General features: G+C 47.7%; 1 protein-coding gene across 2 annotated transcripts; it reads right to left on the reverse strand.

The window, feature by feature from the left end:
* Positions 1-9,749: 9,749 nt before the first annotated feature.
* On the reverse strand, positions 9,750-18,332 carry CDKN1C (cyclin dependent kinase inhibitor 1C). Of its 2 annotated transcripts, none has more exons than XM_040410666.1 (3): positions 17,812-18,332; positions 12,746-12,851; positions 9,750-10,279 (listed from the first exon to the last, which is right to left on the reverse strand). In XM_040410666.1, exons 1-3 carry the CDS (start codon positions 18,269-18,271, stop codon positions 10,201-10,203), a joined length of 645 nt encoding a protein of 214 aa, XP_040266600.1. In that variant the 5' UTR covers positions 18,272-18,332; the 3' UTR covers positions 9,750-10,200. The 2 variants fall into 2 exon arrangements, with proteins under 2 accessions (XP_040266600.1, XP_040266601.1); XM_040410667.1 differs by having other exon boundaries at positions 12,737-12,851.
* Positions 18,333-23,923: the final 5,591 nt, after the last annotated feature.

Here is a 23,923-nt window from a genome sequence, read left to right on the forward strand (position 1 = left end):
TGGTCTTGGCGACCGTGCTTCAGCTCAGTTTAAGGGTGTTAGCAATCTTCTTATAGCCTGGGACATCTTATGTAAAGCAACAAAAAAAAAATTCAGGTCCTCAGAGAGTTATTTGCCATGAGGTGCCATGTTGCACTTCCAGTGACCAGTATAAGTGTCACGGTAGGTGAGGGAAGGGAAGCAAACCAAATACAACAAAAGCAACAAAACACCAGGCTAGGCCCCAAAGCTAGGGAACGGGGAAAAGTCACCACCTGACAATCCCTGAGCCTTTCCTTGACTGCTGACAACATGAGCAAATCCTTAGGGTGGAAGTGCTCATGCGCTGGAAGCTAAGCCTAGCTGAGACTGAAACAAACCCTCAGCTAGGGAGCTGGAGATAAGACCGTTTGCTAGAGCAAGGTGCAGGAACCAGCGTCTTCCTGAGACCTAGTCAGAACACAAAACAAAAGAGAAGCAGAAGGACTTAGCTTAAGACGGACGGGGAGCAGGAGATCCACCAAACACCAGTGGAGAACTCCAGAAGCAAATATAAACCGCAAAGGCTATAGTGAGAGGAGGGTATAAATAGCACCACTAAATAGCTAATGAACAGAACCTGTGAGGAGGTGGGATCCTGCCCAAAACCACAACAAAGAGAAACAGAACAATCTGTCAGATAGATTCACGTGTAGCAAGTCTGTCAGATCTTCTCAGGCCTCTCACAGGGCAGGGCGTGACAATAAGAGAGCCTGAGAGCAATAACACCAAATTTAACACACCTGATCCCCTTTCACACCTGCAACCTTGTAACACTAAGGAGTCACATGACACCGGGGAGGGAAAATGGCTAATTGGGCACAAATTGGCCATTTTCACTTAGGGTGCACTCACTTTTGTTGCCAGCAGTTTAGACATTAATGGCTGTGTGTGGAGTTACTTTGAGGGCACGCCAAATTTACACTGTTATACAAGCCGTACACTGACTACTGTACATTGTATCAAAGTGTCAGATCTTCAGTGTTGTCTCATAAAAAGATATAATGGTAAAGGGGTTAGGCCTTGAAAATAATTTCCTCTGGTAGGAACCAGAACCCTAGTCCAACATTGGACAAATAGATAAAGATTAGGTAGGGAGATAGATAGATATGAGATAGATAGATAGATAGATAGATAGATAGATAGATATGAGACAGGTAGACAGATACAGTAGATGTCACCTCCAGATGGAGCACACTCTTACACAGGGATCAGTAATAATCTGGATGGAGGGTTATGAATCCGACATCACACACAATGGAGATTCTCCACCAGCTGCTTCCAGTAAAGATCAGAAAATCTAATCTAAGTGCAGGGAGCAGCTGAGCCGGCGCAGGCGCTGGGTGCAGGACGTGAATATCCTAATGAATTTATTGCATATTTCCACTGCTTCATTGTGTGTAAATCCAGGGCTGAGAAATGAGGATTTCATTGTCCTCTCCGTTATGAGAACATCTGCTTCTCCCCCAGGACCCTCATTACTGTACATGGAGACGCTATGGGTTGGCATACATTTGCATATGAATTTGGTGGATTTGTGATTCATTGTGCCCACACTGTATAATATCATCTCCGGCCTCCGTACACGAGCCTCTTATATGAGGTTTACAGACTCCACGATGAGCCACATTTTAGTAAATGTACATAATATAGTCTTTCAGCTAGTGTGATCTGTTCATATGGAAAGATATCCCCACCCCCACACTGCCACTTCCAACTTAGGGTTCCTCTTCAATCTTGAACATGATTTTCTTTTTACAGTGGATAGAAGTCTACACACCCCTGTTAAAATGTGAGGTTTCTGTGATGTAAAAAAATGAGACAAAGATAAATCATTTCAGAACTTTTCCCACCTTTAATGTGACCTATAAACTGTACAACTCAATGGAAAAACAAACTGAAGTCTTTTAGGTGGAGGGAAGAAAAAATATAAAAATAAAATAATATGGTTGCATTAGTGTGCACACCCTTAAACTAATACTTAGTTGAAGCACCTTTTGATCTTATTCCAGCACTCAGTCTTTTTGGGTAGAAGTCTATCAGCATGGCACATTTTGACTTGGCAGGTTTCGCCCACTCTCCTTTGCAAAAACCCTCCAAATCTGTCGGATTGCGAGGGCATCTCCTGGGCACAGCCCTCTTCAGATCTCCCCACAGATTGTCAATCGGATTCAGGTCTGGGCTCTGGCTGGGCCATTCCAAAACTGTAATCTTCTTCTGGTGAAGCCATTCCTTGGTTGATTTGGATGGATGCTTTGGGTCGTTGTCATGCTGAAAGATGAAGTTCCTCTTCATGTTCAGCTTTCTAGCAGAAGCCTGAAGGTTTTGTGCCAATATTGACCGGTATTTGGACCTGTTCATAATTCCCTCTAGCTTAACTAAGGCCCCAGTTCCATCTGAAGAAGAACAGCCCCTTGGCATGATGCTGCCCCCACCAGGCTTCACTGTGGGGATGGGGTTCTTCTGGTGATGTGCAGTGTTGTTTTTGGGCCAAACATATCTTTTGGAATTATGGCCAAAAAGGTCCACCTTGGTTTCATCCGACCATAACACCTTTTCCCACATGCTTTTGGGAGACTTCAGATGTGTTTTTGTAAAATGTAGCCTGGCTTGGATGTTTTTCTTGGTAAGAAAAGGCTTTCGTCTTGCCGCTCTACCCCATAGCCCAGACATATGAGGAATACAGAAGATTGTTGTCACATGGACCACACGGCCAGGACTTGCCATATATTCCTGCAGCTCCTTTAATGTTGCTGTCGGCCTCTTGGTCGCCTCCCAGACCAGTTTTCTTCTCGTCTTTTCATCAGTTTTGGAGGGACGTCCAGTTCTTGGTAATGTCACTGTTGGGCCATATGTTCTCCACTTGATGATGACAGTCTCCACTGTGTTCCATGGTAGATCTAATGCCTTGGAGATTCTTTTGTCCCTTCTCCTAACTGATACCTTCTAACAATGAGATCCCTCTGATGCTTTGGAAGCTCTCTGTGGACCGTGGCTTTTGCTGTGGGATGTGACTAAGAAAATTTCAGGAAAGACCAACTAGAGCAGCTGAACTTTATCTGGGGTTAATCAGAGGCACTTCACATGATGGCCGGTGTATGCTGACTCCTATCTAACAGGATTCTGAATGTGATTGCTTAATTCTGAACACAGCTACAGTTATAAGAGGGTGTGCACACTTATGCAACCACATTATTTTAGTTTTTTGTTTTCTTCCCTCCACCTAAAAGATTTCAGTTTGTTTTTCCATTGAGTTGTACAGTTTATAGGTCACATTAAGGGTGGAAAAAGTTCTGAAATGATTTATCTTTGTCTCATTTTTTTACATCACAGAAACCTGACATTTTAACAGGGGTGTGTAGACTTTTTATATCCACTGTAGGTCCAACATTTTGCACCAATTAATTTCCTAAAATTGAGTTATACAGAGCTCCAAATCCCTTCAATTACATAAGATTCTTGCTGCCCACAGCCACCACTAGAGGGAGCTCACCACATAGGCATCTATACAACTCCCATTCAACTCTATTATAAACTTGTCTAGTCTGACACTGCCTCCATCTTTCCCCTACTTCTTGAGTACAGTTGGTAGATTAGAATGAGGAAAAAAAAAAGGGAGCATGACGCCAGGATCAGAGTCCACAGGGTTTGTTTGTAGTCTGTAATCAAGGAGACACATAAGTTGGCCTAGGAGCTGTAGACACAAAACGGCAGGAGGTTTTCAAGACCATTTGAAAAGTTGCTTTATTTAGTATTTTAGATACATAGTAGCAATATAAAAAAGCTGCGAAAGTAAACACCCTGTAGACCAAGTTGTGCTCCCAAACCTGTTGACCTCCGGTTTACAGTGGGGAAGATTTAGGGGTACAGTGGGGGATCGGGCAGGGGCTTGGTTGATCAATCTTTAGCCAAAGACTGGTTACAGTTTATTTTTTTTAAAAATCTAGAAAGAAACTGAAAGCCAGAAATGATATTACTCGCCTCAGTCATCCTTTCAGCATGTATTTACCATCCCATCCCTCCGAATTCCTGCTGACACCATCCATACATCACACTCATTCCAGCGATCTGTTTCCAATTGATTTGGGGGAGGGAATGAGTCAAAAGTATACACCTGCTGCCACTTAAGAGATAATTTATAGCAGCCCTGGATGAGGCTTTTGGACAACAGCCATAATCACACCCTGGATGTGGGCAGGGGGTGTTCAACGGCCACAGCGCGCCGACATGCAACCTGCATGAGCACCATCCTTAAAGGAGATGTTCAGCTTTGAATAACTTTTCCTTTAAAGGGGTCACATTCTGTGTTGATTGATTTCTTAAATCTTTGTAGCAGCTGATGCTCAGTTTTTGTGATACAGAGTTCCAAATCCCCTGCTTAGAGTTAGACGATAAAATAATAACTGCCTGCAGCCAACACTAGGGGGAGCTCACCGCACACAGGTTTAGGAGGAGTTCACACTTCAGTTATTTCCATCAGTCATTGTGAGCCAAAACCATTAGTGAAGCCTCCACAGAGATGAGGTTTAATGGAAAGATTTCCTCCTGATTTTTTACCCGCCCCTGGTTTTGGCTCACATTACCTGATGGAAATAACTGAAGTGTGAACTCAGCCTAAGTTCTGCAGGAGCTGTAGACATTGTTGTGCAGAGAGCTCCCACTAGTGGCGACTTTAAAGCTTGCATTGAATTTAATAAAATTGAGGAGGGGGGTGAAGTGTCTGTGGATTCCTATGGAACATTAGTGACTGATTGATTAGAGATGGCACTAATGCCACGTCACCATCACTCACGAAGGAACCAGTGTCATTTTCTGTCCCCATTATGCATTTAGATGATGTTCCTCTCTCAAGTCTCACAATTCATCGGGCCCTGTGAAATGTATAAATCTGCAGCACAAATCTCTGATTTCTGGATAGTTGGTTACAGAACCCAGTCTGATACAATGTATCAGTGCATGTAAAATGTAACTAGAGATGAGCGAATTTCATATTTTGAAATTCGTTCACGCTTCGTTTGGTGGTGAAAGCAGAATTGCGTTATGGATTCCGTTACCACGAACCACAACGCAATTCTGCGACGGAATGCATAACAGAATGCCTTTAGAGGCATTCCGTTATTTATTCTGTCATAATAGAAGTCTATGGCCTGCATAACGGATCCGTCCCGTTTCCGTTAAGCAGGAGAGGACTCCCCTGCATGACGGAAACGGGACGGATCCGTTTTGCAGCCCGTAGACTTCTATTATGACGGAACGAATAACGGAATGCCTCCAAAGGCATTCCGTTATAGAATTGCGTTGTGGTTCGTGGTAACGGAATCCATAACGCAATTCTGCTTTCACCACCAAACGAAGCGTGAATGAATTTCAAAATATGAAATTCGCTCATCTCTAGTTACAATGTATCAGACTGGGTTCCAGACAGTTTCGCTTGCAGAGGATGGTCTAACAGGATAATGCCCCAGAAACTGTCAAGGAACACGAGATCAAGGTGATGACTTGTCTTCAAATTTTACTCCGATGGTCGTCAGTGGGATAAGCTGGAAAAACAGGCTCGATCCATGCAACTTGCAGGATCTGCTGCCGGATACTTCAGAAGTCTGGTGGAGTCCAGGCCTTAAAGGCTATGTACCATTTGTTTTTTATATTAGAGCATTGTACTCATTTTGAGCTAAACATTTTTTTTTAATTGATCTTTATTAAATGTGGCATCCTTTTTTCTGTACAGATCTGACATGCTCTAGTAGCACCCTTTGGATTTTCTGTGTTTTCCATCAGACCAGGAGCTGCCGGACTCCTTATCTCTGCTCTCTGACCGTACAAACACTCATTGTAGCTGGGTTCTGATCTTACCGATAAGAATGTGGCTTAAATAAATGTTTATGACCTCTTAGTAGTTTAGAGATAAGGTTTATTAGAGGATGGACACAAAGTGAAAGTACCAGTCACACAGCTAGAAAAACTGCTAACCCTTTGTGATAGAACGACTCAATATTTTTAACAAAGGCCAATTGAAAAAATGATTTTTAGCCAAAAATGAGTAACATGCAATCATAAAAAAAATTGCCTCCGAAGGTGTACATAAAAGGAGAGAGAGACGGGGACCCACAAAATACTAGGCAGGTGGTTGTAATGTTATGGCTGACCGACATACGGTATACATAACTGGAAGACTCCCCCCTTTACCATATGAAGCATGGCAGCTGCCGTCCGTCGTCCGGGCCATCCTGTCATCTAATATAATTACAATAGGGGATGGCCTCAATAGATCAATTAGCTGAATCTCCTAATTAGATTAGGTCACCAGCGTCTCATGTGCCTCGCTGTATAATCACGAAGGGGTGGGGGGGTATATGGACAATTGGCCACACATTAGGCCACCCGTGTGGACGACGCCATAACCATTTCCGGGACAGTCGTCCTACATCATTTCATCAGCATTGATTGGAATTTTCTTGGCAGAAGATATTCTAACTGTCCATTATGGATCCCACCCGGCTTTCCCAGGACCCTGAATAGCAAATCTAACTTGGTTAGGTGGCCATTGGGAATAGAGAATGAATGATCGCATAGTTAGAGTCATTGACAACTCTCATGCGCTGTTACGGTAGCCGTAGGGGGTTGTCAACCAACTCTCCCAGAAAGAGATATAATTGAGTGACGGACGAGGAGGAGACGGGGGCTCGTAATTTATATGTAAACTGAGAGAATTTCCATATTAGATACGATTTCTTTACTGACAAGTCTCTTTGTTACAATCTGTAGGTTGGACTCGGACTCTCCGGACCCTGCTGACTCAGCAGACGCATGGACGTCATATATTAGCATTGAATCGCTCCTTTGTCTTCTTCATGGTTCAGCTGGGTCATTGATATTCCTTTTCCTTACACACGAATGGCTATGACATAACAAGGGAGCAGCCGGAAAAGTGGGGCCCTTTAAGAAATAACATTGTAATTAGCCATATTCCCCCCCCCCCCATCCCCCCGGGGACATGGTTTATAGTGCGAGCTCTCGCTCCCTCAGAGGAGGATCCTGTATGATTCATGGAAGACTAGAGCAGGGGTCGGCAACCTCCGGCACTCCAGCTGTTGTGAAACTATAACTCCCAGCATGCACACTTGCTTTGTTCTTCTCAGAACTCCCATAGAAATGAATGGGGTATTGCTGGGAATTGTAGTTTTACAACAACTGGGTGCCGAAGGTTGCCGATCCCTGCACTAGACCCAAACACTATAGCGTGCATGCCGACAGAATGGAGATGGTCGCCTTACCTTGTAAGTCCAGGATCGCCCATTCTGAAATAGGACCCACATCCGTGAGAACCTAATGACATATAGTTTTTGAGTATGTCACAAATATCTGCGCTGGAAACCTGCCATAGGCATCATCCCTTCCCTGACTTTTTTGTTTTTTTTACCTATTCCTGTACTGTGACATCACCGTGTGCATTATCCCCGCACTGTGACATCACCGTGTGCATTATCCCCGCACTGTGACATCACCGTGTGCATTATCCCCGCACTGTGACATCACCGTGTGCATTATCCCCGCACTGTGACATCACCGTGTGCATTATCCCCGCACTGTGACATCACCGTGTGCATTATCCCCGCACTGTGACATCACTGTGTGCATTATCCCCGCACTGTGGCACACTATGACACAGGACAGGGCTGGTTACTATGTATATATCTCTTAGCAACCACACCCATGAAGTTGTCAGGCAGAATATGCTTAGTAACCGAAATAAAATAAAAATAACCCTTTAAAATCAAGATCATTTGCCGTGAAGCAGGAGACGTGTGGAGTGAGATCTGTATGACATATTACTGTACCTCCGATCAGCAGACAGAGGAGGCATTCATGGCAGGGCCGACCAGGGGAGAGGCACAAAACGCCTCATTGTCTTACCAGTGCTCAATGAACGGAGGCGGCATTGACGCAATCACACAGTCTCAAGCTCTGGCGGTGTAGGTGACGGGAGTCTCAGTGAAAGTCTATGAAGCACCCAAGTATACTGCACATAGTGGAGGACATGCAGGGGGCAGACGTCTTCCTGCTACTCCTGGCCTATGAGAGTACACATATCAAGTGTTGGGATCGGAACATTGGATTTTAAACCAACTTTTCATGTTAAAACATTTTTTTGTTCTACTTTTCCTTATAAAATAAAATACTGTAGTTCTCACATTGACCACTAGGGCACACTCAAGAGCTTGACACTTGTCAATCTGCACATCTCTCTTTACAGCAATGCTGCGAAAAGTGAAAGGAAAGGAACGCTCCAGGCAAGACGGACTGTGTTATGCCTCGTGAAATTCCCTTGGGTGTTCTTCGGATCACGGTGCTGCGGTGGAATTACTAGAGCATTAGACTGGACAATCACGTCAATCCCACCATCAACCCATGATGTGCACATCCCCCCAAATGAAAAGATCAGATCCCCAAATCTACAGTGCAAAACTAAATATGGTTACTCTGAGAAAACAGAGACCCCACTGTGGCTGCTTCAGGTCATTACTTTGCAACACCAAGATAACAAAAGAACAAAAACACAGCTATAATATAATTAAAAAGAAAGTTTCATTGAAGCCAATTATAAATAAATGCACCGCATGTCTGTAGATAGGAGAGAGTTCAATGTGCTCCCAACAGAAAGTCAAACTTTGCAAACAAGTGACTATAGTGCCTTTCCCGTACAGGAGAAGCAGAAGGGCTCATTCACACTTTTATAAATAGAAAATATAAGTTAGTAAACTTCTCAAACATAAAAGAAAAGAAATACAGTAACAATAACCATGTACTTGTACATTGCACACATCTGGAGTGTGCACAGCGCGGGAATATATTCTTCCAAGCACACTGCACATCAAATGTTGAAAGCATAGTGTCGGCCTATGCCGCCCCCCCCCCCCCCCCCCGTGGAGATAAGCATGCTTACCTTCTCTCCTCTGTTGGGTTCTGGCTCCTTTGGTCACCTGCTGCCATGTGTCAACATCCAGTTTGACAGGGGCTTTGTGTGCTGCTGCAGCCAGTGAGTGGCTGCAGTGGTGACGTGCCCCCCCCCCCCACACTATGCATCATGTAACCCAATGATGTAATGCACGGGGAATACATCACTGCTGCGGCCAGTCATTGGTTGCAGTGGCACACATAAACCCCCGCCAAACCGGACATTGACAAGTGAGGCTGGAACGTATCAGTAGGGGACTGAAGGAGCCAGAACCAGTGGCAGGCACAGATACGTATGCTTTACTCCCGCCGGTGTAGGGTGGGGGAGGGAACAGAAGGACCCTGTATGCGGACAACCATTAAAAAAAAAACTGAGTCACCGTATATTACTGATCCTGAGTTACAGCCGCTATTACACTTCAGAGCTGCATTCTTAATTCTGCTGACTGCCAGTGGAAACCATCAGCTTACTGACAAAGCTTACCGACCCTAACTTAGCTGAGCTTTCTTAAAGGGGTTATCCAGTCCTAAACCTCCCCCCCCTCCCCCTATATGACAGGCCCCCCACGCTGAATATACTTACCCGGGTCCCCGCACCGCTGCTGAAGCTTCTCCCAGTGCCCGGATGAAAACATCCGGGGACGGCAGACGAGCCTCCTTCGCATCGCGTGTGACGCTAGGGAGGCTTGTCCCCGTCCCTGCCTGCAGTTGGCTGCCCCCCCCCCCTACAGCGGGGAGTGGAGACCCGGGTAAGTATATTCAGCGTGGGGGGCCTTTTTATTTTTTGGATCGCATAACCCATTTAATGCAAACAGGCCGCAGGCATTCAGATTACTGTATTGTGCCTTGTGTAAAGGTGACACCTTCTAGACTGGAGATACGAATGGGGCAGAATGGCACTGGGCGGTGAAGAGGCGCTAATGAGGCGGCAGAGCGCGCTCCTGATGAATGATCGCCTCTGCAGACACCGAACAAGCAGGGGATGAGCTCTATGGATGAAAATGGGTCACAAAACCTTTTGTGACTCAAGCAATGCGATGACTCAAGTGGATTAATGGGGAAAGGTAAAAACAGCGCTCAGCGGCGAAACTAAACTTTAAAGTAAGAACAATAATTAAAAAGACCAAAGAAAAGAAAAAAAACACGGTTCAGTTAACATTACGAGCCACGACTGCCGGAGAAGTGGCAGCTCATTAAAAGTCCGTTTTTTGTTTTCAGTCCTTAATTTCACGGCTCAGTGGAGGTTCTCGGCTGTCCTCGGCTCCTCGCTTGCGTTGAGGTTTTGTGCAACTCCGTAAGTGCAAATCTGCATAAATCAGAGAAGGAAATTACTGGTCAGTGTTGGAAAGATGAGGTCACACAGGCATCAAGCGAGCTCATCTGCCACGGAAAATGTGAGGTTACGTGCCCAAGCAGTAATCTCTTCTGGGCTGTCACACCCGTCATTTGGCTCAGCGGGTGGGGTGGACAACGCCAGCACAGGCAGATGATGTGGTCATAGCCCCCCCAAGTTAAAAGAAGTTGTGCAGGATGAGAAAAAACATGTCCGCTTTCTTCGAAAATGAGCGCCGCAGGTCGTTTGCTGTACTGCAGCTTAGTCCTATTCACTTCAAATGAGCTGAGCTGCAATACCAGATGCAAACCGTGGACAGGTGTGGCGCTGCTGTACAAATCACATCACTAGAGCTGCAACTGCCAACATGAAAGTGTGGAAACCGGTGAACAGACCGTCATTCAGACTCTACATCCGTGAGTTCGGAAAGTGCATAAATAGCAGGTGCCTACTCTCTATCATCACAGGCAGGCGCGCTGCGACCAGACGGATACCGTGCGGCAGGCGCGCTGCGACCCGGCGGATACCGTGCGGCAGGCGCGCTGCGACCCGGCGGATACCGTGCGGCAGGCGCGCTGCGACCCGGCGGATACCGTGCGGCAGGCGCGCTGCGACCCGGCGGATACCGTGCGGCAGGCGCGCTGCGACCCGACGCATACCGTGCGGCAGGCGCGCTGCGACCCGACGCATACCGTGCGGCAGGCGCGCTGCGACCCGACGCATACCGTGCGGCAGGCGCGCTGCGACCAGACGCATACCGTGCGGCAGGCGCGCTGCGACCAGACGCATACCGTGCGGCAGACGCGCTGCGACCAGACGCATACCGTGCGGCAGACGCGCTGCGACCAGACGCATACCGTGCGGCAGACGCGCTGCGACCAGACGCATACCGTGCGGCAGACGCGCTGCGACCAGATGCATACCGTGCGGCAGACGCGCTGTGACCAGACGCATACCGTGCGGCAGACGCGCTGCAAGTCAATGGAGGACGGATCGGTTTTCTATTGTGTCAGTGAAAACAGATCCGCCCTCATTGACTTACATTTTGTGTCAGAACAGATCCGTTTGGCTCAGTTTCATCAGACGGACACCAAAACGCTGCAAGCAGTGTTTTGGTGTCCGCCTCCAAAGCGGAACGGAGCCAAACTAATGCATTCTGAGCGGATCCTTACCCATTCAGAATGCATTAGGGCAAAACTGATCCGTTTTGGACCGCTTGCGAGAGCCCTGAACGGATCTCAGAAACGGAAAGCCAAAACGCCAGTGTGAAAGTAGCCTTTACCTGCAATGCTTTCGATCACAGATGACAAACCCAGCTCTGCTACATCTGGCAAGAAAACACAGAATGCTACCCCATCTGCAGTGACTCATTCTTATCTTCTCATCATTAAGCAAACACGCATTATAAATCATAGAGCGGAGCCCAGCCTCATCCATATGATAAACCCATCTAAACCTCCATCCGTTTTACATGACATCACCCCCATGAATCGCTGGACGGAGCAGGTCCGGGGGAATCACTCATCTCCGGAGAAGATTTATCTGCTCTGCCGACGCTGCACAAGTCAAAGTCAACAAGAGGAAGATCGTGCAATGAGAAGAGGAGGGGGCGCAGGGTCCATGCAAATTTTTTTTTATAAAAATCTGCCCCCCCCCCCCCTCCAGTACATATAGACCCCTATGCTATTCAGCCATTTTTTCTGCTTCTGGGAAAGCTGGGTGATAACAAAGCTCTCCTAAAATCCTGAATGGAGAGTCTGCCTTGTGACCAGTCTGCCATTCTGGACTTTGGGAAAGCGGAGAAAAACCCCCAGGAGGGACGGGACGCTGAAAGCATAGGAGGTGAAGACGAGAGGAGGTTAAAATATCCAGTGCCTGGATGCAGATGCCAAGAGAGGGGGCTCCAACCCGCACTGCCTGGGGTCATCAGAGGACAAGGAGCTCTCGGCCATAGCCTCAAATGACCCCAGATCCTCAGCGTGCAGGTCTCGTTCTTCACTGAAAAGTCTGAGGGGGAGAGGAGGGGGGATTTGGGGAGAAGGAGAGAGGAGGAGGGATTGGGGGGTGGGGGGGGTCCAAGCAATGTCTGGCTACATACATTAGATAATTATCGATGAAAACCCACAGAAGTCCATGAATATCGGATCAGAACACTGCCCGATCCTAATCTGTGAAATTGGGGGGGGGGGGGGGGGGGGAGAATCAGATGCAACATGGGACTGGCAGGCGGGTATCTTAAGGAGAGGACTCAGCCGGGTATAGGAGGGTAATATTTGGCAGATACCTAAAGGTGGAGGGTCTACAAGAGGCAATCTATGGGGTTCCACCATACAAACTGACGGGTTGGTAATGCCCTAAACTCCTGACCGATGCAGGGTAACGACGCCCCTAGTGGTCACCGCAAGAACATCACATCTCCGCCATGCTTACCTCTCTTACCGGATCATCTTGCGCGGCGTGTGCTCTGTGGGGATGGGAGAGACCGCGTGCAGCTTGTCACAGAGCGCTGCCACCACCTTATTCTTTTTTCTCGCCGGGAAATAATCTAGAAAAAAAATAATAATAATTTCATGAATAAAAAAAAAACTCAAAAAAGGAGGAGAGGATAGAAATCATCCACACAGCAGTTTACATTGGTCACATAGGAGGATGATCACCAATGCCTCACAGGTAATATACTGCCGTCTACACCAATAGAGTGCAAGCTCTGCAGACTAGGTGTCCACAACACCTGGTTATTACACTATATTCGCTGCATTGCTCTCCCATTAGTGGCACTGTACATAGATTATCTACTGGCTCCGGGCAGCCCCCCGCGTACAGCGTCTCAGACGACCCCAGCCATATGCTTTAGGGCTCACGCACATCCGCATTTTTCGTGGGTCGGATGCGGACCCGTTCACTTCAGTGGGGCTCCAAAAGATGCGGGCAGCGCTCAGTGTGCTGTCCACTTCCGTATGTCCGTTCCGCGGCCCCGCAAAACAACAGAACATGTCCTATTCTTGTCCATTTTACTGACAAGGATAGGTCTGTTCTATAGAGGGCAGCACGTTCCATTCCAAAAGATGTGAAACGCACACGGCCGTTTGCAAAACAGACTACGGTCGTGTGAGAGCCCTTATGTAAACGCTGCCCTCATCTGTTCACGGCTCTTTACGAGAACGTGCAACGTATTCTCAAAACGGCGAGTAACCATCCTGCATGGCAAGACTTGAACGCGCAGCGACACTGCTAAAAATCGGTACAAAGTTCTGATACAGAGCCCCAAAGCCGATGCATGGAGGTAAATGATAAAACTCTGCCTACTGCCACCACTAGGGGGAGCCAAATGCATATTGTGTTATTATTAGAGGTCAATGTATACATAGTATGCCGCCAGCGCCTTCTAGTGGTGGCTGCAGGTACCCAGATTATGGTTTAAAGGGGTTTTCTGGGGACTATTGAAGCCGACGAGTGAATAAAGGCTTGCAGACACCAGATAGATACGACGCGCTGTGAAATGCCAGGTGTGAATTGAGGTGATTGGGCATGGCTCATGGAAATGGAGAGGATGGGTCTGAAGGCAGGTGAAGGTCCCATTGACCATTGCCCTCAGATATTTCAGCCACCACAAAATGATTCTGACTTTCTGCCTACAGCCTGGCATTTCTTTGTCACGCTCGCTTGTTCCCGACTCCTGCCTCCAGGTCTGCAGCCTGTTGTGAAACTACAACTCCCAACATGCCGGCTGTTCTAATTTTGCAACAGACGGAAAGTCCTAACTTGGAGACTAATGGATTTAAATTAAAAAAATATAAAAAAAAAATAATACAATTAGAGGTGAAATAACAATAAAGAGACGTCTTGAGCTGCCCCGGCAGATGTGACCATTTCCCCTGCAGGAAGGAGATAATTAAACGAAATTTTATTTCTCGCTGTGGATCCACGAAGTCGCCCTCAGCTCCGCACAGCATTGAAATGCTTCATGCTCAGCTGAGATCAGAAGCACAAATTGCTGTGCTTGCACTTCTATTGTACTAGTCGAAAGGCAGACGGGGGGGGGGGACGGGGCGGAGGAGGGGGGGGAAGGGGGCGCAGGCTGCCCCGAGCTAGAGGCTGAGCTAAGGATCTCAAGACTAAAGCCAGCGGGCACATAGCACCGCACAAAGCACATTCAGCATAAGGGGTGTCCAGCACCCTGGGCAATAACATTGATTTAACCCCTTCACTGCTTTGGGGAAAAGAGCCAAAAGTGGGTCAGCCTTCAGAAAGGAGTATTAGGAGAGCGCTCAGCGCGAGAATTACAAGTGTAAGAGAATGGAGGAGGAGGAGGAGGAGGAGGAGGAGGAGGAGGCAAGGCCCAAGGAGCAGGTGATGCAACAGGCAGCTAGAAAGTGCAATACGGTGACCGGCAAGTGGAGAAATCCTGGTGACGACAGCAAAGCATCAAATCAGTGGTAACAACCACAGCAGTGCGAGAAATCAGTGTGAGGACATCAGTGCAGCAACCCCGGGGGGACAGGGTGACAGCCGTCAGGTAGCAAATCAGCGAGACCCAGGAACAAAGGAAGGAACAATGAGAAGCAATGAACTGACAGCCAATCAGGGCACAACGTAACCGGGGGGATACAATGTAACACTGCAGTACACAGGGGGGGGGGGGGGCAGGATACAATGTAACACTGCAGTATACAGGAGGCAGGATACAATGCAACACTGCAGTATACAGGGTGCAGGATACAATGTAATACTGCAGTATACAGGAGGCAGGATGCAATGTAACACTGCAGTATACAGGAGGCAGGATGCAATGTAACACTGCAGTATACAGGAGGCAGGATGCAATGTAACACTGCAGTATACAGGAGGCAGGATGCAATGTAACACTGCAGTATACAGGAGGCAGGATGCAATGTAACACTGCAGTATACAGGAGGCAGGATGCAATGTAACACTGCAGTATACAGGAGGCAGGATGCAATGTAACACTGCAGTATACAGGATACAATGTAACACTGCAGTATACAGGATACAATGTACCACTGCAGTATACAGGATACAATGTAACACTGCAGTATACAGGGGGCAGGACACAATGTAACACTGCAGTACACAGGGGGCAGGACACAATGTAACACTGCAGTATACAGGGGGCAGGATACAATGTAACACTGCAGTATACAGGGGGCAGGATGCAATATAACACTGCAGTATACAGGGGGCAGGATACAATGTAACACTGCAGTATATAAGGGGCAGGATACAATGTAACACTGCAGTACACAGGGGGCAGGATGCAATATAACACTGCTGTATACAGGAGGCAGGATACAATGTAACACTGCAGTATACAGGGGGCAGGATACAATGTAACACTGCAGTACACAGGGGGGCAGGATACAATGTAACACTGCAGTACACAGGGGGGCAGGATACAATGTAACACTGCAGTACACAGGGGGGCAGGATACAATGTAACACTGCAGTACACAGGGGGGCAGGATACAATGTAACACTGCAGTACACAGGGGGGCAGGATACAATGTAACACTGCAGTACACAGGGGGGCAGGATACAATGTAACACTGCAGTACACAGGGGGGCAGGATACAATGTAACACTGCAGTATACAGGGGGCAGGATACAATGTAACACTGCAGTATACAGGGGGCAGGATACAATGTAACACTGCAGTATACAGGGGGCAGGATACAATGTAACACTGCAGTACACAGGGGGCAGGATACAATGTAACACTGCAGTACACAGGGGGGCAGGATACAATGTAACACTGCAGTACACAGGGGGCAGGATACAATGTAACACTGCAGTATACAGGAGGCAGGATACAATGTAACACTGCAGTATACAGGGGGCAGGATACAATGTAACACTGCAGTATACAGGGGGCAGGATACAATGTAACACTGCAGTATACAGGGGGCAGGATACAATGTAACACTGCAGTATACAGGGGGCAGGATACAATGTAACACTGCAGTATACAGGGGGCAGGATACAATGTAACACTGCAGTATACAGGGGGCAGGATACAATGTAACACTGCAGTATACAGGAGGCAGGATGCAATGTAACACTGCAGTATACAGGGGGCAGGATACAATGTAACACTGCAGTATATAAGGGGCAGGATACAATGTAACACTGCAGTACACAGGGGGCAGGATACAATGTAACACTGCAGTATACAGGGGGTACGTCTACAAGAAGCGAGTCTGTGAAACGCACGTCGGGTCTTGGGTCGCCGTACACTGGTCGGTGTAGTTCTGTTCTGATCCGCTATGGCTCCAGGACGGCTGCACGTTTATCAGGGGTAGATTGGTGACTATATGCTGTGTTCTTACACCTCGTGTATCTCCCACTTGGGATCTATGATATTTCCATTATTGGAATGTCAGCTTCATATCTCCCATTGAACACGTTATAACATATGAGAACATCATGGTATTTATATACTGCTGGCATATTTACTGTCTCCCCTACTGCTGGCTGCTATATATACTGGTTCATTGGTGGATCGGGGGGTTATCTTCTATGTACGGCTCATTCAGCCTGTTGGTATATACTGTATTTGGAACCCCGTGTTATTTACAGCCACCATTGGGGGCCGCATACTGACCCTAGTGACCCAGCTTGTGGGGAGGGCTTTCTTCCATTTCATAGCACTTTTCCCAAGGTTTTATCATTATTGCTTATGATTATGTATATGATGTCCTTTTTGGATGATTTAATAAAGATGTATTCTTGTCTTGTCATTTGTGTGGCACTAATTATTTAGGAGTTTTTTTTTTAGGAGGCAGGATACAATGTCACACTGCAGTATACAATGTCACACTGCAGTATACAATGTCACACTGCAGTATACAGGATACAATGTCACACTGCAGTATACAGGATACAATGTCACACTGCAGTATACAGGATACAATGTCACACTGCAGTATACAGGAGGGGGGGGGGTCACTTTTTGACTATATAATCAGAATATACCAGAAACACATGAAAGATACAATGTAACAATAGAAACACATGTGATAACATACAAACGTCAGAATACAATGTAACCAGAATAAAGGAAGAGTAATCAAATAAAGAAATGTGATTACCTGTCCTCCCAGCGTCACCTGTTATAGGTTCAACAACTTTTAAGAGTTTTTTTCTACATTAACACTGAATTATTGTATAATCTTATTGTAATACATGACATTTAATGCTATGTATATCAATTTTATTTTTTGCATGTGACATTGATCTGCATTAATATTTCATTGTAAAGAAGAATGTTACTTTTTGAACTTGAAAAATCTGAATAAAGAAAGAATTTAAACAGAATAAAAGGAAGAGACCAGAACAGATACATCATCACTGCAAAAACCAAAGCACTACAACCTCCAGTAGGCAAGGCAACAAATGCACTACAACCTCCAGTAGGCAAGGCAACAAATGCACTACAACGTCTATCATGCAAAGTACTACAACCCCCAGTAGGCAGCGCTGCTCGGTACCTGTGATCTGGGCGGGGGGCCTCTTGTCTCCGGGTCTGGCTGTGGGTGCAGGCGGGGCGCAGTCAGGTGTAGCCGGGGGGCTGGAGGTAAGTGTACCGGGAGTCCGGCCGGGTGTAGCCGGGGAGTCGGAGGTAAGTGTACCGGGAGTCCGGCCGGGTGTAGCCGGGGGGCTGGAGGTAAGTGCCCCGGGAGTCCGCTCAGGTGTGGCCGAGGGTCGGGGCGTCCGGTAGAAGCGGGGCACGGTCTCCTCGCCGCTCTCCTCCCAGGCATAGCGGCTGCTGGCCAGCGGAACCCCTCTCTGGAAGTCAAAGTCCCACCTGCGGCTGCTCTCCTCCCTCATCTCCCGCAGCCGGGCGTGCAGCTCCCGGCTCAGCTCTACGTGATCCACCGGCCCGAACAGGCTCCTGCAAGCCTTGGTGCCCGGCCCGGGGGCGCCCTCCGGCCGCTGTACATCGCACATGATCCGCAGCGCTCCAGCCACTGACAGTCCGAGCCCCGTAACCAGACGAGGTTTCTACACACGTCTAGGCTCCGCCCACAACATTACATGACCCGCCCCTACCGTGCCCACAGATCCCGCCCAAATGTCAGTACCCGCCCCCTATACACTATGAGCTGTGATTGGCTGGAGGGCTGTCAGTCAGTTAGCGATTCGTCTGTGTCCAGCGGTAGTCATGGAGATGAACGTACTGAAGTATACAAATGTTATAGAGCTACAGCACTAAGAGCTGCGCGTAGACACCCCATAATAATGTCCTAAAGACACCCCATAATAATGTCCTAAAGACACCCCATAATAACGTCCTAAAGACACCCCATAATGATGTCCTAAAGACACCCCATAATGATGTCCTAAAGACACCCCATAATAACGTCCTAAAGACACCCCATAATAATGTCCTAAAGACACCCCATAATAACGTCCTAAAGACACCCCATAATAACGTCCTAAAGACACCCCATAATAATATCCTAAAGACACCCCATAATAACGTCCTAAAGACACCCCATAATAACGTCCTAAAGACACCCCATAATAACGTCCTAAAGACACCCCATAATAACGTCCTAAAGACACCCCATAATAATGTCCTAGTCACAGACATCCCATAATAACGTCCTAGTCTAAGACACCCCATAATAACGTCCTAGTCACAGACACCCCATAATAATGTCCTAGTCTCAGACATCCCATAATAATGGCCTAAAGACACCCCATAATAACGTCCTAGTCACAGACATCCCATAATAACGTCCTAGCCACAGACATCCCATAATAATGGCCTAAAGATACCCCATAATAACATCTTAGTCACAGACATCCCATAATAACGTCCAAGTCATAGACATCCCATAATAACGTCCTAGTCATAGACACCCCATAATAATGGCCGTCGTAGACACCCCATAATAATGTCCTAAAGATACCCCATAATAATGTCCTAATCATAGACACCCCATAATAATGTCCTAGTCATAGACATCCCATAATAATGTCCTAGTCACAGACACCCCATAATAATGTCCTAGTCATAGACACTCTATAAAAATGTCCTAGTCGCAGACATCCCATAATAATGTCCTAGTAACGTGTGTAGCCGCCAAGCTCAGTGGCGCCATCCCATGTGTAACCCTCAGGTTTGCGCCCCGCAGTCATAGTCTTGGGTGGCACCGTCATGTGCAGTAAAGAACAGAATGGCGCACGGTGACATCACGTCTAATGATCGCCGGCGACCTCTGACCCAGCACAACATCGTTATGACAGTCTCACAAATGCTTTCGGTCACGTGACACATGTATGTTTATAACCTGCCCATTTTAAAGGGTTACCGGCCCTTTAATTCAGTTCTACACTCCTGCAGTACTACAGGGAAGCCTCCCCAGGACCAGCAGCCGATGGCCACACCCTGGGGGCATGATGGGCGTGGCCAGCCCTGAGACACAGAGGACACACCCACTTCCTTTGTTTGCAGTGTAGTATGTTGCTGTCAGCTGTGGTAGTGATTGGGGGGGTGAGCAGGAAGCTGACAGCAGTCATGTTCAGCACGGACCGCGCCGTCACAGGTCACCACAAGCTGCGTTGTCGTCACACTTCGGCTTTGCTGGAAATGTTCTGTTTTTTTGTCACCGATCCAACATTTTCTTTACTTCCCCTTTTTCTTTTATGATTAATTCTCTTTTTTTCCCTTTCCAACAAGTTGCAATACTACAACTCCCAGCATGGCACGCGCTGCCGGGGCACGCTGGGAGTTGATCGTTGATCTACCCTGTTGCCGTGGTCCCGTGCGGGTGACCTGCAGCTCGTAGAGCACTCCGGCCGCGACAGGACACTTCTCCCAGCATGCTTTGCTCCAAAAATGGACAATAAAGCTGCATTTGCTGTAACTCCTAGTTCTGACCTTCATGCAGCGAAGTCCATTCTACTTATGGAGGAGGAGAAGTTAGCTACTTCCTCTTCACCTTGTGTCCGTTGAACTACACTTCCCAGCATTTCCTATTCTGCGATCAATCACTGTGATTGTGAGCTACAAGTGAGGCCAGGGGGATCTTCTGGGTGACCGGGTGACAAAAAAAGGATCCCCAATATGGCTGACGATGGTAGGGATCAGCTTTCCTGCCCAGAGCAGAGGTGCAGGCAGCTTTCCTCTTTGGCTGAAGGTTTCCAGATAAACTTCTGATGTGATGTATATTGTACCTGTGTTACATATATGGGTGTAGAGAAATGTGTTTGCCCAAATTGGGGGTGTACCCAAAAAAGGATGAACCCAATAATTAAACGAGGGGCACCTGAAGTTAATTGCACGCCCTCTACAGACAGTGGAGCAATGTACCTGTCTATGGGCAGATAAACAGCCCCAAAGTCCAATGGTCGGACTATTATATGTGGGGTGTCTTGGTAGAACCCCTTTAACCAGCCCTCTGCTTCCCAGTGGCTTTTGTATGTGCAGTATGTTTCCCTTCATTGCCCAGCCTCTGGAGAATTTAGCAAATTTTTGAAAACTCAAAAACATGAAATTTTCCACATTTTCTCAGCGTGGTGTCAGAACAGGGCGGAATCAGATGCACCTGATGATAAAACGCACCTAGGGTTTTGAGGAGGAAAATAAGAAAAAAATATTTTGACCCAAAAGGTGTGCTTTTGGTAGGTTCTGAACTAATGGTGGTCTGTGGATGCCGCACTGTTATGAGGGATCTGTGGATGCCGCACTGTTATGGGGGATCTGTGGATGCCGCCCTGTTATGAGGGATCTGTGGATGCCGCACTGTTATGGGGGATCTGTGGATGACGCACTGTTATGGGGGGATCTGTGGATGACGCACTGTTATGGGGGATCTGTGGATGATGCACTGTTATGGGGGGATCTGTGGATGACGCACTGTTATGGGGGATCTGTGGATGACGCACTGTTATGGGGGGATCCGTGGATGACACTGATGGGGGGATCTGTGGATGACACTGATGGGGGATCTGTGGATGACACTGATGGGGGATCTGTGGATGACACTTATGTCATCCACAGATCCCCATAAGTGTCATCTACAGTACAGATCCCCCATCAGATGCATCAGTGTGGAGGGAGGAGGCGGAGACACTCATGGCGGGGCCCGGTGCAGTGACTCTACTCTAATACACCGGGCCCCGCAACTGTTGAATACATTCAATCCGATCTATATCTAAATGTATACCGCACTGTTCGGTACTTACTGTAGTACCGTATGTACAGCATTAAGACGGCGCAGACCGGCAGCTTCCTCGGTCATGCGCCGCCTGCCGCAGCTCCCTCCTCATGCGCCGCCTGCCTGCTTATCTCACTTTATGAATGAACGGGCAGGCGGCGCATGAGGAGGGAGCTGCGGCAGGCGGCGCATGACCGAGGGAGCTGCCTGTCTGCGCCGTCTTAATGCAATACTTACGGTACTACAGTAAGTACCGAACAGTGCGGTATACATTTAGATATAGATCGGATTGAATGTATTTAACAGTTGCGGGGCCCGGTGTATTAGAGTAGAGTCACTGCTCCGGGCCCCGCCATGAGTGTCCCCGCCTCCTCCCTCCACACTGATACTTCGCTGGCCTCGCTGTGCAGCATAGCGGCCAGCGAAGTATCAGCTTTATAAGACGCACGGCCATTTCCCCCCCGCGTCTTATAAAGCGAAAAATACAGTATATATAAAGGACGTATGTATGTATGTATATACACTGCTCAAAAAAATAAAGGGAACACAAAAATAACACATCCTAGATCTGAGTTAATTATAAATATTCTTCTGAAATACTTTGTTCTTTACATAGTTGAATGTGCTGACAACAAAATCACACAAAAATAAAAAAATGGAAATCAAATTTTTCAACCCATGGAGGTCTGGATTTGGAGTCACACTCAAAATTAAAGTGGAAAAACACACTACAGGCTGATCCAACTTTGATGTAATGTCCTTAAAACAAGTCAAAATGAGGCTCAGTAGTGTGTGTGGCCTCCACGTGCCTGTATGACCTCCCTACAACGCCTGTGCATGCTCCTGATGAGGTGGCGGACGGTCTCCTGAGGGATCTTCTCCCAGACCTGGACTAAAGCATCTGACAACTCCTGGACAGTCTGTGGTGCAACGTGACGTTGGTGGATAGAGCGAGACATGATGTCCCAGATGTGCTCAATTGGATTCAGGTCTGGGGAACGGGCGGGCCAGTCCATAGCATCAATGCCTTCGTCTTGCAGGAACTGCTGACACACGCCAGCCAAATGAGGTCTAGCATTGTCTTGCATTAGGAGGAACCCAGGGCCAACCGCACCAGCATACGGTCTCACAAGGGGTCTGAGGATCTCATCTCGGTACCTAATGGCAGTCAGGCTACCTCTGGCGAGCACATGGGGGGCTGTGCGGCCCTCCAAAGAAATGCCACCCCACACCATTACTGACCCAATGCCAAACCGGTCATGCTGGAGGATGTTGCAGGCAGCAGAACGTTCTCCACGGCGTCTCCAGACTCTGTCACGTCTGTCACATGTGCTCAGTGTGAACCTGCTTTTTATCTGTGAAGAGCACAGGGCGCCAGTGGCGAATTTGCCAATCTTGGTGTTCTCTGGCAAATGCCAAACGTCCTGCACGGTGTTGGGCTGTAAGCACAACCCCCACCTGTGGACGTCGGGCCCTCATATCACCCTCATGGAGTCTGTTTCTGACTGTTTGAGCGGACACATGCACATTTGTGGCCTGCTGGAGGTCATTTTGCAGGTCCCTGGCAGTGCTCCTCCTGTTCCTTCTTGCACAAAGGCGGAGGTAGTGGTCCTGCTGTTGGGTTATTGCCATCCTACGGCCTCCTCCGCGTCTCCTGATGTACTGGCCTGTCTCCTGGTAGCGCCTCCATGCTCTGGACACTACGCTGACAGACACAGCAAACCTTCTTGCCACAGCTCGCATTGATTTGCCATCCTGGATAAGCTGCACTACCTGAGCCACTTGTGTGGGTTGTAGACTCCGTCTCATGCTACCACTAGAGTGAAAGCACCGCCAGCATTCAAAAGTGACCAAAACATCAGCCAGGAAGCATAAGAACCGAGAAGTGGTCTGTGGTCACCACCTGCAGAACCACTCCTTTATTGGGGGTGTCTTGCTAATTGCCTATAATTTCCACCTGTTGTCTATCCCATTTGCACAACAGCATGTGAAATTGATTGTCACTCAGTGTTGCTTCCTAAGTGGACAGTTTGATTTCACAGAAGTGTGATTGACGTGGAGTTACATTGTGTTGTTTAAGTGTTCCCTTTATTTTTTTGAGCAGTGTATATATATATGTATGTATGTTCCGCGATCACTCAAAAACGCAACCATCGATTTCAACGAAACTTGGTATACACATCCCTTGCTACATGGAAAGACATCTTGCGGGGGTCTCAGCTCTCTAGGATGTATCGTTCCTGAGATATTCCCAAAAAATGACCTGCATTAGCCAATACAAGCCTGCAAGTCTCTCTCTTCATATCCCAACTGCCATACACACGGTCACATGTCCCTTATCAGCCAATAGAAGCTCGCAGGCCCTTAGTCTCCACATACACACAGTTTTACTCCAGGTTTCCATAACAACCCAGCCATTTTTCTTCACTGTTGT

Source organism: Bufo bufo, chromosome 10 (genome assembly GCF_905171765.1).
Source record: "Bufo bufo chromosome 10, aBufBuf1.1, whole genome shotgun sequence".
NCBI lineage: Eukaryota > Metazoa > Chordata > Amphibia > Anura > Bufonidae > Bufo > Bufo bufo.